This window comes from Dama dama, chromosome 4 (genome assembly GCF_033118175.1).
Source record: "Dama dama isolate Ldn47 chromosome 4, ASM3311817v1, whole genome shotgun sequence".
Taxonomy (NCBI): Eukaryota; Metazoa; Chordata; class Mammalia; order Artiodactyla; family Cervidae; genus Dama; species Dama dama.
Genome location: NC_083684.1, coordinates 57,257,080 through 57,269,433, shown reverse-complemented (window position 1 = coordinate 57,269,433; position 12,354 = coordinate 57,257,080). Strand labels below are relative to the sequence as shown.

The 12,354-nt window shown below is 50.8% G+C and overlaps 1 protein-coding gene across 2 annotated transcripts; it reads right to left on the bottom strand.

Annotated features, from left to right (window-relative positions):
- Positions 1-4,756: 4,756 nt before the first annotated feature.
- ZNF575 (zinc finger protein 575) lies at positions 4,757-7,796 on the bottom strand. Of its 2 annotated transcripts, none has more exons than XM_061139475.1 (4): positions 6,853-7,796; positions 6,483-6,571; positions 5,945-6,056; positions 4,757-5,482 (listed from the first exon to the last, which is right to left on the bottom strand). In XM_061139475.1, the coding sequence occupies exons 3-4, from the start codon at positions 6,024-6,026 to the stop codon at positions 4,824-4,826; spliced, it is 741 nt and encodes a 246-aa protein (XP_060995458.1). In that variant the 5' UTR covers positions 6,027-6,056; positions 6,483-6,571; positions 6,853-7,796; the 3' UTR covers positions 4,757-4,823. The 2 variants fall into 2 exon arrangements, with proteins under 2 accessions (XP_060995458.1, XP_060995459.1); XM_061139476.1 differs by lacking the exon at positions 6,853-7,796 and adding an exon at positions 6,672-6,827.
- Between the last annotated feature and the right edge of the window lie 4,558 nt (positions 7,797-12,354).

Here is a 12,354-nt window from a genome sequence, read left to right as displayed (position 1 = left end):
GTTGCTCTGAGGCCTGTGGGGTCTTCCCAGGTTAGGGGTCAAACCTGTGTCTCCTGCGTTGGCAGGTGGATTCTTTACCACTGAACCACCAGGGAAGCCCCCTTCTGCTCTCTTAATTCACCTCCACCTATCCATAGGTTCCAGGGATCAGGCTGTGGGCGTCTTTGGGGGGGTCATTACTCTGCCAACCACACCCACCATGTGTAAGACACTGGGGCTCTGGTGTGCCAAACGAGACATGAATCCCTGCTCTCATGGGGCTGACATTCTGCTGGGGGTCAGAGACGGCGAGTGTCTTGCAGCGTGGCGATAAACCTTGTGTGAGCAGAAAAGGCTGGGTGGTGTTATCCAGCGATGAGAGTGACAAGAGTCACGGGGAAGGCATCTCAGAGCACTCACCCATTGGCAGGGACTCAGGAGAAGTAAGGGAGGGTCTGGGGGAACCATTCCAGGCAGAGGAAAAGCAAGGCAGGACACATGCAAGGAGCAGCAGGGCATCGGGATGTCAGGAAAACGGGACCCACCCAGACTCAACACTGTCCCCTTGTTTGTATGCGTGCTCAGTCCTGTCTGACTGAGAGTTAGGAGAGGCCTTGAGGAGCTATTGTTTGAGCTCAGATCTGAAAGGTGGGGAGGATGGAATGCGAGGTGGTCTGTGGAATCTCCAGCATCAGGTGCATGATGCGTGTGCATGCTGAATCCTGTCCGACTCTGCGATCCCATGGACTATAGCCCGCCAGGCTCCTCTGTCTATAGGATTTCACAGGCAAGAATACTGGAGTGGGTTGCCATTTCCTTCTCCAGGGGATCTTCCCGACCCAGGGATCACACCCGCTTATTGTGCGTCTCCTGAATTGGCAGGCTGGGTTCTTCACCAATAGTGCCACCTGGGAAGCCCTGTCCCCTTGTTTGGGTATGGCCAAATCCCATCTCTAGGAGTCAGCTTTCTGGTCTAGACAAGCTAAGGTTGGACCAGATGAACACCTTCCAAATGAGTTTGTGTCCTTGAGACTTGGATGGCAGTATGGTTGCTTCTTAGAAGATCTGCCAGGACAAGCTCCGTGGTGAACACGGACACAGGCCGTGCTGCCGGCTTCAGAGGAGAGACCCTGCCCCTCAGCTGTCCCGCCCCAGGGCCTTGCTGAGCAGCCTGCCATCCTGCCGCCCCTGGTTTTCATTTGTCTGGAGCCTGATGCTGGAGATTCCACAAACCACCTTGCATTCCATCCTCCCCACCTTTCAGATCCAAGCTCAAACAATAGCTCCTCAAGAAGACCTTTCCTAACTCTCTGTATTTAACAGTATATGCCAGGTATACACTCATAATGGGCTTCCCTGGTAGCTCAGCTGGTAAGGAATCCACATGCAATGTGGGAAACCTGGGTTTGATCCCTGGGTTGGGAAGATCCCTGGAGAAGGGAAAGGCTACCTGCTCCAGTATTCTGTCAGAGAATTCCATGGACTGTATAGTCCATGGGTTGCAAAGAGTGAGACACGACTAAGCGACTTTCACTTCACTTTCGTACACTCAATAGGGCTTCCCAGGTGGCGCTAGTGGTAAAGAACCAGCCTGCAATGCAGGAGACATGAGACACCGGTTGGATCCCTGGGTTGCGAAGATCCCCTGGAGGAGGACATGGCAACCCACTCCAGTATTCTTGCCTGGAGAATCCTACGGACAGTGGAGCCAGGCAGGCAGCAGTCCACAGGGCTGCAAAGAGTCAGACACGACTGAAGCGACTTGGCATGCATACTCATAATACTGTATCTTTGGACTTCCCTCTTGGTCCAGTGGTTATGACTGCACTCCCAAAGCAGGGCGCACGGGTTTGATCCCTGGACGGGGAACTAAAATCCCACATGCCGTGTGGTGGGGCCAAAAAGAAAAAAAAACAAACCCAACCGTTATGTATCTCTATCATAGTTGTAACTTGGTTTGCTCATGATCAGATTCACCAGTCTTTTCCTCTACAATTTATACTTTTTGTGTCTTAAAGTTTCTCTGTCTCTGAGGTTGCTAAGATATTCTTTTTTATTCCCATCTAAATGCTCCAGAGTCTTGTGTCTCAAACTTAGATCTTAAATCACTAGCAACTTAATTTTTGTGTATGCTGTAAGGTAGAGAGCTGTATTCATTTCTACACTGCTGTAACAAATTACCAAGATCACAGGATTTAAACAATACAACTTTATTTTCTTACAGTTCTGGAGGTCAGTAAACCAAAATCAGTCTGAGTTGGGGTAAAAACATGGTGATGTCTGGGCTGTATTCCTCCTGTCTTTTAAATTTTATTTTTAATTTTATTTATGTATTTAAAATTTTATTTTGCTGTGTTTCTTCTGGAAGTTCTAGGGGAGAACCCATTTCCTCACCTTTTCTAGCCTCGAGAAGCTGCCTGCATTCCTTGACTCGTGGCCCCCCATCACTCCAGTGTTTGCTTCCATTGTCACATCTCTGGCTCCTCTGCCTCCCTCTTTCCCATGTAAGGACCCTTGTGATTACATTGGGCCCACTGGAATAATCAGGATAATCTCCCATCTCAAGATGAGCTCCTTCGTCATGTATGCAAAGTCCCCTTTGCTGTGTGGAAGCCAACACAAACTCGGGTTCCGGGGATTAGGACATGGACATCTTTGGGGGACTATTATTCTGCTGACCACAGGGTCTCATTTAATTTTCTTCTCTTATCTCTCAGCTTATTTGCCCATTAGCTATCCTTCCCCGGCTCGTCTGTGGTAGGGACTGGCAAACTACAGTCCACGGGCAGAATCCCGCCCACCGGCTCTTTGTAAATAAAGTTTGGTCGGAACACGGGTACGCTCATCCTTATATCCTAATGTGTTTGTCCGCCTTGGCAGCACAGCAGTAGAGCTGGGTAGTGGTGGCAGACCCTGTATGGCCTGCAAAACCTAATAAGATATACTGCCCGGCCCTTTACAGAGGAAATTTCCCAACCTCTGAGTATACAGGTGGGGAGCATCTGACGGGGCCTTGTAAGCACAGGTGTGTTTCCGAGCGCTCAGTGCCCTCCGTCCAGCCTGTTCCCAAGCCGTCACCAGCCTCGTTATGACGGCTGTGTAATCATTCTTCCAATGTGGACTTGGCTTCTTTACCTTTTTTTTTTTTTTTAACCTATATGTTGTACAGTACTATTTCTAGACAATATTTATTTGGCTACACAAGGAGATAGTGAAGGACAGGGAAGCCTAGTGTGCTGCAGTCCTTGGGGTCACAAAGAGTAGGATACGACTTAGCGACTGAATGACAACCAGGTCTTAGCACATGGGATCTTTGATCTTCATTGCAGCTTGTGGGATCTAGTTCTCTGACCAGGGATCGAACCTGGGCACTCTGCATTGGACACATGGAGTTCTCAGCCACTGGACCACCAGAGAAGTTCCTTGGCTTCTTTCTCTTGTTTTTGCAACTCTTTGGCTGGTGTCCACCCCCCTCACTAGACCAGGTCTGTCTCGTTCACTGCCCCGTTCGTAACACCCTGTGCAGGGCTCAGCTCACAGTACCTGCCTAACGCATGTCTGCAGAATGAAGAGCAGCCCACTGTTAGCCCAGTCATCCTTGTTTTACAGCAGGAGAAACAGGTTCCAAACGGGGAACCATCTTTGCCCCAAAAGGTGCTTGTAAAGGCCTTATAATACTCCCATTTGGGAATCCCCTGGCAGCCCAGTGGTGAGGACTCAGCACTTTTACTCCAGCAGCCAGGGTTCAGTCCCTGGTTGGGTAACTAAGATTGTGAAAGTTGTGCAGTGTGGCCAAAATTAAAAAAAAAAAAACTTCCCATTTTATAGATAAGGCATCTGAGTCCAGAGAAATCACAAAACTTGTCTGAGGCCCCGAGGCTCTTAAGCAGTGGGTCAAAGATGGCTCCAAAGCTTGGGCTTTTTAAAAATGTTTATACTACTGGTAGTACACCCTTTGTGCTTGCTTTTATGATTTAGTATATCTTGGGAATTCTTCCATGTCAGTACATGTAGAGCTGACTTTCCCCCCTGCAGCTACCTCTTCCATTCTGTGGCTGTACTATAATTCCTTAGCTGGTCCCCTATCAATGGGCACTCAGGTTATTTCTCATCTTTGGCGCTGCCATTGTACTGCAGTGAACAGCCTTAATCTTATCCTCCCCCACCCCCCCCCCCCCAAGTGCTAGGATAAATTCTTAGAAGTGCACTAGCTGACATGAACATAGACGCATTCAAAGTTTTTTACACCTATATTTGGGGGTTCCCTGGTGGCTCAGATGGTAAAGAATCTGCCCACAGTGCAGGAGATCCGGGTTCAATCTGTGAGTCAGGAAGATCCCCTAGAGAAAGGAATGGTTACCCACTCCAGTATTGCCTGGAGAATTACATAGACAGAGGAGCTTGGTGGGCTACAGGGATCCATGGGGTCGAAAAGAGTCGACACGACTGAGCGACTAACACACACACACACAGTCAATGGCCAAAGTGGAGGCACTAATTTAAACTCACAACAATAAGGAGAGCTTGTCTCCACACACTCCTCAGCGGCACACAATGCTAGCAGAACTTTAACCTTTGCCATATGAATCGGTGGGGGGGAAACCAGAGCCAAGAGCTTTCTAACCACACCTCCAGGTCCATGGTTGGGGACTCTGCAAACTCTTATGGATGACACTTTCCTTTCCCCCAAACAGGGGATTCCTCTGCCTCTAAGTTCGAGTCCAATGCGGGGGCAACTTCCCTTCTACCTGGAAGAGGCAAGTCCATACAGCCTGGCTTAGAGATGCCACCTCTTTATTGACTGGGGCTGGCAGCAGAGGGAGCCAGTGAGCCAAGAGGAGCGCTCACTCCCGCTCCCCGGGGCTCTCAGCCTGGTGGTGGCTGCGCTGGTGAACGAGTAGGAGGCGTCTCTGGCCAAAAGCCTGGCCGCAGCTGGAGCAGCGGTGCCGCGCGGTGGCCTGGCTGCCCGGCGCAGTCGGGGGGTCATGGCACAGGCGATGGGCCGCCAGTTTGGAGGGGAATGAAAAAGCCTTGGGGCAGTGAGGGCAAGGATAGGGGCGGGCGTCGGTAGCATGGTGCGTGTGGCGGTGGGCCGCCAGCTTGGAGGGGTAGCAGAAGGACTTGGGGCAGTCGGGGCACGGGTAGGGGCGGGCGGGAGCGTGGGTCCAGAGGTGGGCTGCCAGCTTGGAGCGGTGGCCAAAGGCCTTTGGGCAGTGCGGGCACGGGTGCGGGCGGGCGCCACTGTGCGTGAGGCGGTGGGCGGCCAGCTTGGAGGGGTAGGAGAAAGCTTTGGGGCAGTCGGGGCACGGGTGGGGGCGGGCGCCGCCGTGTGCCAACCGGTGCGTGGCCAGCTTGGACGGGTACGAGAAGGCCTTGTCACAGTCGGGGCAGCGGTGCGGGCGCTGGGGCGGGGGTCTCCGGCGGGGTCGGGAAGGCGCCCCCGTGGAGGCAGCGGGCCCTGGAACAGACTGGCTGGGCTTCTGCGGCGGGCCCTGGTCGGGAGCTAGGGGACAGGAGGATTGGTGGGCTCCAGAAAGCAGCCAACACCCTGAATCTAGACCAGACTCCCCCTCGACCTTGACATTCTAGTGTATCTGGACAACTCCAGGGTCATATTGAGGTTCCCCAAATGGCTTGATCCTGCTCCTCACCCACTGCCATGCATCCTCCTAAGGCAGGCTCCAAAAAGTTACGTCGCTGGAACCTCAGACCTAAGCTTTCCCAAAGCCAGTAAAGTGTCCGTTTCCAGTATCCTCCCAAGTGATAACCCTGAAATCCTTACAGAGGATCACTGAGGTCCCCCAAAGACAACCTGGATGATTCCCCCAGAACGTTGAGTTTTGGGGATCCGAAATGGCTATCACCCTGGGCCCTCAAACTGTCACCCTAAGGTTCCCACAATATGTGACTCTCTTGGCTCCAATTCCTGGAGAACGACCCCCACCCCAGGTGGAGACGCCCTCACCTTCTCCTTTGGTCACAGGCTCCTTGTCAGCGGGACTAGGCTCGGCGCCCCCGGCCGCAGACTCCTCCTCTCGCTCCAGCATCCTGCTGGCCCAGAAACCTAGAGGGAGGGCCTAGGGCGGGAGAGGGGGCGACGCCGGGGGTTATCAGGCTGTTGGGGATAGGACTGAGAGCCCACTTTCAGGGGTTAGTTTGTTCAGGAGCAGGGGCTATCACGTCGGGTCCTAGAAGGCGAGGGTGGGTGGAGCCTAAAGGCACAGTGGGCGGGGTTACGCAAACCCGACCCAGAAGCAGTCTTGTTTGGAACCTAGTCCCTGCGACTGAGCCTTCCAGCGGAGTGGGCGGGGCCTCCACAATTTTAACTCCCAGCCGCCCCGGGCGCGGAGCAGGCGGGGTCTAAGCCCAGGGTGGGCGGGACCGGCCACGGATGGGTGGAGCTATACAATTAAGACTCGAAGTCGGTTGCTCAGCAACTCTGTCCCAGGGGAGGGGCCTACGCGCTCAGTGTGCGGGAATTCACACCCAATAGGTAGCTTTACCCGGCTCTTGGCTCAGTCTCAGTTCATTGACGCCGCGTGCACTGCCTTTTCAACCCCGGAGCTGGAGACGTGGAGAGGAGAGGGGAGACCTGGAGGAAGACACAGAAAGGGCGTGAATCGTGTGTTGCGATCCAGAGACTCATAATGGACTTCTCCCTCCAGGTCGCAAGTGTCCGAGCCTTCACGCACCCCTTGGGATCATGGCATTCGGGCATCAATGCACCCTCCCAAGGCTCAGGCGCCAGTGCAGCCCCCTCCGGAACCTATGCATCAGGACCCCAATGGGTCCTTCTCCGGGAACTGTGGCGTTCAGGCCCCACTCCACTTCCCAAAGACCCAGGTGTCTGGGTCCGAACCCCTGCCCCCTCACCTGCGGACGGCCCCTCCCTGGGGGCGGGGCTCCGGGCCCCTCCCTTGGCGGCCGTGGCCACTGCAGCCCTGCCTTCGGATGCTGGGGAGCTGCACCACCCGGCGCGCGCCCAGCGACGGGAGGGAAAAGGAGGGAGCGCGCGCGAGCTGCTGGGCCCAGCCTCATTTCCATCCCCTCCTCCCACGCCGGGCCGGTGGGGGCGTCAGTTCGCATGCGCAGTCGCGGCCCGCGGGGGCGGCTGCGGAGGAGTTGGAGTGGGTGGGTGCGCCAGGCCCGCGAGTTGGCGAGCAGGCGCAGAGCTAACAGGCCAAAGGACCGGAGCAGAGTGTCCTGCGGCTTGCGGGGCCTACGGTGGCTGACTGGAGTCAAGCACATGCAGGAGTTAACGCGGGGAAACCTAACTCGGAGATCACTGAGACAGCGTCCTCTTTTTACGTTCCCCTTCTTTTCGAGAATTCCGCTGGGAGCTTGAGTTCCGTCTCTCGAATCAGTTTCAAGAACCCGCTTCCTATTCTCTCCTTTAAGGCATTGGCAAGGAAAGGGTAGCCATTTCCTCGAGAGAGGACGGAAGCGATACTCCGAGCTCAGAAGGAGCTGATGCCCAGTGAAAGTCACAGCGCCTGGCACTTTTCGCCGTTGGGTGATAAAGGATTCTCAGCCCCTCGCCCCCCAATGCTAAGACCCTGGGGCAGGGAGGGCGGTAGTGTCCACGTTTCTCGGGCCCCCGCGTTCCTGTCTGGAGCTCCTGATGCTAGGCCCTGGGTGGCTTGCTTGGCACCATTACGTGACGGTGCAGCTTCCCGCCCCGCACAAGAATGATCGTGAAGTGCCCATAAACTACGCCCGCATGGGTGGGTCTTCAGTTTGATAATCCACAAGATCTGGCAAACCCTGGCAGTCATGGGAGTTATAAGGAAGGATTATTTGGGCTCATTTCCCCACCCACTCCTCCCAGGTCATTTTTGAAGCTATATACCAGGCCTCCTATTCCATAAAAATCTTTTTATTATGCTTGGTTTGTTTGAATCAGTAGTTAAACAAGATCCACACGTTGGATTTGTTTGCTGTGAGTTTTCAGTCTCTTCTTTAACAGGTTAAAGAAGAGGTTCATTTTGAGGTTCATTAAAAGGTTCATTTAAAAGGTTTAAAAGGTTACTGCATGGAAATGGATCATCGGGAGGCAGAGTGGAAGACAAGTCAGTGAGGCGGCTGTTATATATTAATTATATTATTAACTGTTAAAAATAATATAATTTTGTAATAATTATCATTACAGCATCTGATCTTTTATATCAGAAATTGTCCTGAGTGCTTTATGGATGGTCATTCATTTAATCCTGACAGCAGTTTTCTCAAGAGGAGGTGCTACTATTATAAAAATGATGCACAGTGGGACTTCTCTGGTCTAGTGATCTAGTGGTTAAAAAGCTGCCTGCTAATCCAGAGGACATGGTTTCCATCCCTGGTCCAAGAAGAGCTCACATCTTTCATAGTTGCTGTGAGACAGCTAAGGCCATGTGCCACAACTAGTGAGCTGGTCCTCTAGAGCCTGTGCACTGGCAACTAGAGAGTAGCCTCCACTGGCTGCAACTACAGAAAGCCCATGCATAGGAACGAGGACCTCATGTGCCCCAAGGAAGATCCAGCACAGCCAAAAATAAGACTAAATAAATTCCTTTAAAAACACGAGGCACTGGGACTTCCCTGGTGATCCTGTGGCTTCAACACCATGCTCCCAATGCAGAAGGCTCAGGTTCAAACCGTGGTCAGGGAACTAGATCCCATGTGCTGCAACTAAGAGTCTGCATGCCAAAACTAAAGATCCTGTATACTGCAACTAAGATCCAGAACAACTAAAAAACAAACAAAAAAAAAGAGGCACTAAGACTTATTCAAGCAGAAAGAAGCAGGGCCAAGATTTGAACCCTTGCAGCCTAACCCTGGAATCCATGTAATTTACGTTCTTGCTTTGCTGCCTCTGTGACTGGGGCAGAGGGCATGATGATGGAAAAGTGATCTGATTGGAGAGATTAATTCAACAGGGCTTAGTAACGAATGGAGAGGAAGTAGTAAAAGGAGGAAGGAGTCAAGGATGATGATGAAATAAGGAGAGCCACCTCCCTGGGAGCACAACACCTAGAAATTGTTCCATGCTGCGTGATCTGCCAAACTTTTTGCAAGCGTGCACTCATTTGATTTTTTTCTAAATTGAAATATAGTTGCTGACAACAGTACATAAATTACAAGTGTATAGTCTGGTGATTCAGCTTATTGAATATAAAGGTTGTATTCCATTGATAGTTATTATGAAATATTGGCTATATTCCCCATCTGCACAATATATCCCTGTGGCTTATTTTACACCTGATAGTTTATACCTCTTAATCCTCTACCCATGTAATGCCCCTCCCCACTTCTTGCTCCCCACTGGTAACCACTAGTTTGTACTTATCTGTGAGTCTGCTGCTGCTTCTTTTTGTTGTTGTTACATTCAGTAGCTTGTATTTTTTAGATTCCACATATAAGTGATATCATGCAGTACTTGCCTTTTTCTGTCTGATTTATTTCACTTAGCAGAATGCCCTTCAAGTCCATCCATGTTGCTGCAAACAGCAAAATTTCGTTCTTTTTTATGGCTGAGTAGTATTCCATTGTATATATACACCACATCTTCCTTACCCATGCCTCTGTGGCTGTACACTTAGGCGGCTTCCACATGCTGGCAATTGTAAATAATGCTGCTGTGAACATTGGGATGCTTGTTATCTTTTCTTAGACCTTTACAGTGAGGAAGGAACTATTTTCAGCCACAATTTACAGATGAGAAAACAGAAGCGCAGAAGAGGTTAAGTTTTGAGCCTGAGGTCAGCAGCTGGGGAGAGTGATGCTAGTTTCTAACTCTTAGGACACCTCACAGCTAACTTTATAAAACCGCCAGAGAGCGTGCATTCCTTCAAGGGACAAGTAACAGTCTAGAGATCCTGCAAGAACAGTTAGGAATGGGCCCCAGGGCTGAGGAGGTTTTATTTGGGGGATCCTCACAGTAAAGTGCCTGAGGGTCCCTGCTTTCCTGACCTCTCTCTCCCCTGAGCACCTGGCCATCCCTGTACCTCTTGTTGTTTTAAGCCTGATGTCTGCTCCTCTTTCCCCACCAACCAGACTGAGGACTCACCTCTGCATCTCCAACTTCACCCAGCTTGAGCCAAACCTTCAGGACACCTCAATGTGAGGATAACTGAACCAAGTTCTCTCTTTGAGTCTGAGCCTGTCTTTCTGCCTGTTTCTCCCTTCTCTGGGTGTTTCCCTGTTCTGACAGGCTCTCCTTCCTGTACATTTCTCCCTGCTCTAATGTTCCCTGCTCCCCACATCTCTTCCCATCTCCACAATCTTCTAGAATCTCCAAGTATGTCTTTTTTTGTTTTGTTTTGGCTGTGCCATGCATGATCTTATTCCCTGAGAGAAAGCGAAAGTGAAAGTCACTCAGTCGTGTCTGACTCTTTGCAACCTCAGGGACTATACAGTCCATGGAATTCTCCAGGCCAGAATACTGGAGTGGGTTGCCTTTTCCTTCTCCAGGGAATCTTCCCAACTCAGGAATCAAACCCAGGTCTCCTGCATGGCAGGTGGATTCTTTACCAACTGAGCCTGACCAGGGATCAAACCTGTGCCCCCTGCAGTAGAAGCACAGAGTCCTAACCCCGGACAGCCAGTAAAGTCCCTCCATGTATATCTTTGTGACCATATTCCTTTTGACCCACAGCCCATTTCAACTCTATGCCTCTCCGTGTATCTCTGAAACTCTCCAGATCTCTCTCTTTCTCTATATATATATCACTGAGTCTCGGCATCTTCCTTGTCTCTGAGTCTCTCCCCTCATAAAGTCCATCAGAAACACACTAGGAGTCTGGCAAAGTTGGCTAAGGGGAGAGGACCAAAAAGGGAGCACTGGCTGTCTCCCCAAACACAGGGAGAATTACAGTCATCCCTCAGCATCCACAGGATTCCCCAGTGGCTCAGCAGTAAAGAACCCGCCTGCAATGCTGGAGACACAGAAGATGCTGGTTCGATCCCTGGGTTGGAAAGTTCCCCTGGAGGAGGGCTTGGCCACCACTCCAGTATTCTTGCCTGGAGAATCCCATTGATAGAGGAACCTGGTGGGCTACAGTCCATGGGGTCATGAAGAGTCGGACAGGACTGAAACAACTGAGCATGAACGTGAATTCAGTATCCACGGGATGGGATGGGAGTGGTTAGTTCCAGGACCCCTCTTGGCTACCAGAATGGGGAATGCTAATGTACTTCATATGAAATGATGTGATGCAGTTGACCTCTGAATCTGTGACCAAATGATTTAGACCCTCTAGGTGAGGGTGCGGTGCCCTATTCTCGCTATTGATATGATAAGCTTTCAGACTGCCCAAAGAGCAAACTTTCAGACTGCCCATGACTAGACATGTTTCAACTCTAGGTCCTTGGTGTAAATGAACAAAAGCCATTTTTAGAGGTTCACATTCCAAAAGAAGCCAAATGATTCCCAACCCAGTTTTGCAAAGCATCATGGAAAATTATTTATTTATTTGGGGCTTTCTAGGTGGCACTAGTGGTAAAGAACCTGCCTGCCAATGCAGGAGACTAAGAGATGAGGATTTGATACCTGGGTAGGGAAGATCCCCTGGAGAAGGAAATGGCAACCCACTCCAGTATTCTTGCCTGGAGAATCCCATGGACATAGGAGCCAGTCCATAGGGTTGCAAAGAGTCAGACATGACTGAAGAAACTTAGCAAGCATTTATTTATTTATTTAGCTGCACCTAATGGCTTGTGGGAGAAGGCAATGGCACCCCACTCCAGTACTCTTGCCTGGAAAATCCCATGGACGGAGGAGCCTGGTAGGCTGCAGTCCATGGGGTCGTTAAGAGTCGGACACAACTGAGCGACTTCACTTTCACTTTTCACTTTCATGCATTGGAGAAGGAAAGGGCAACCCACTCCAATATTCTTTCCTGGAGAATCCCAGGGATGGGGGAGCCTGGTGGGCTGCCATCTGTGGAGTCGCACAGAGTCGGACACGACTGAAGCGACTTAGCAACAGCAATGGCTTGTGGGATCTTAGACCTGTCAGTAGTGAAAGTGCCAAATCTTAACCACTGAACGGCCAGGGAATTCTGGAAAATTATTTTTAAAATGATTTTTTCCTGGGAAGAGATAAACATTCCTGATAAAATACTTAAGCAAATTTTAAATAAAGTTTAATTGGATAATAGGTTGTTCTGGAACCAGGCACCCATCCAACAGCCCCTCAGGACACTAATGACATTGAACCAAACTTTTTTGTTTCTAAAAATGAGTGTCCAACCGCCTGGTTTTCCTATAAAATGGCCCCAGAGCTATGAGTGTATTGGGGTCTCTTATTGGATTTCTACTTCTCCAGAAAAGGAAGTCTGTACTTCTCCCAGTGTACGTCCCTTGACTTTTGAGTGTCTCCCGGTGTTTTGTTTTTCT

What these genes read in the sequence shown, in the direction of transcription:
- ZNF575 (XM_061139475.1), bottom strand. Translation starts at nt 6,026, where the DNA reads ATGCTGGAGCGAGAGGAGGAGTCTGCGGCCGGGGGCGCCGAGCCTAGT. An exon ending in GCCTGTGACCAAAGGAGAAG is followed by an intron (nt 5,483 to 5,944) that starts GTGAGGGCGTCT and finishes CCTGTCCCCTAG; the next exon opens with CTCCCGACCAGGGCCCGCCG.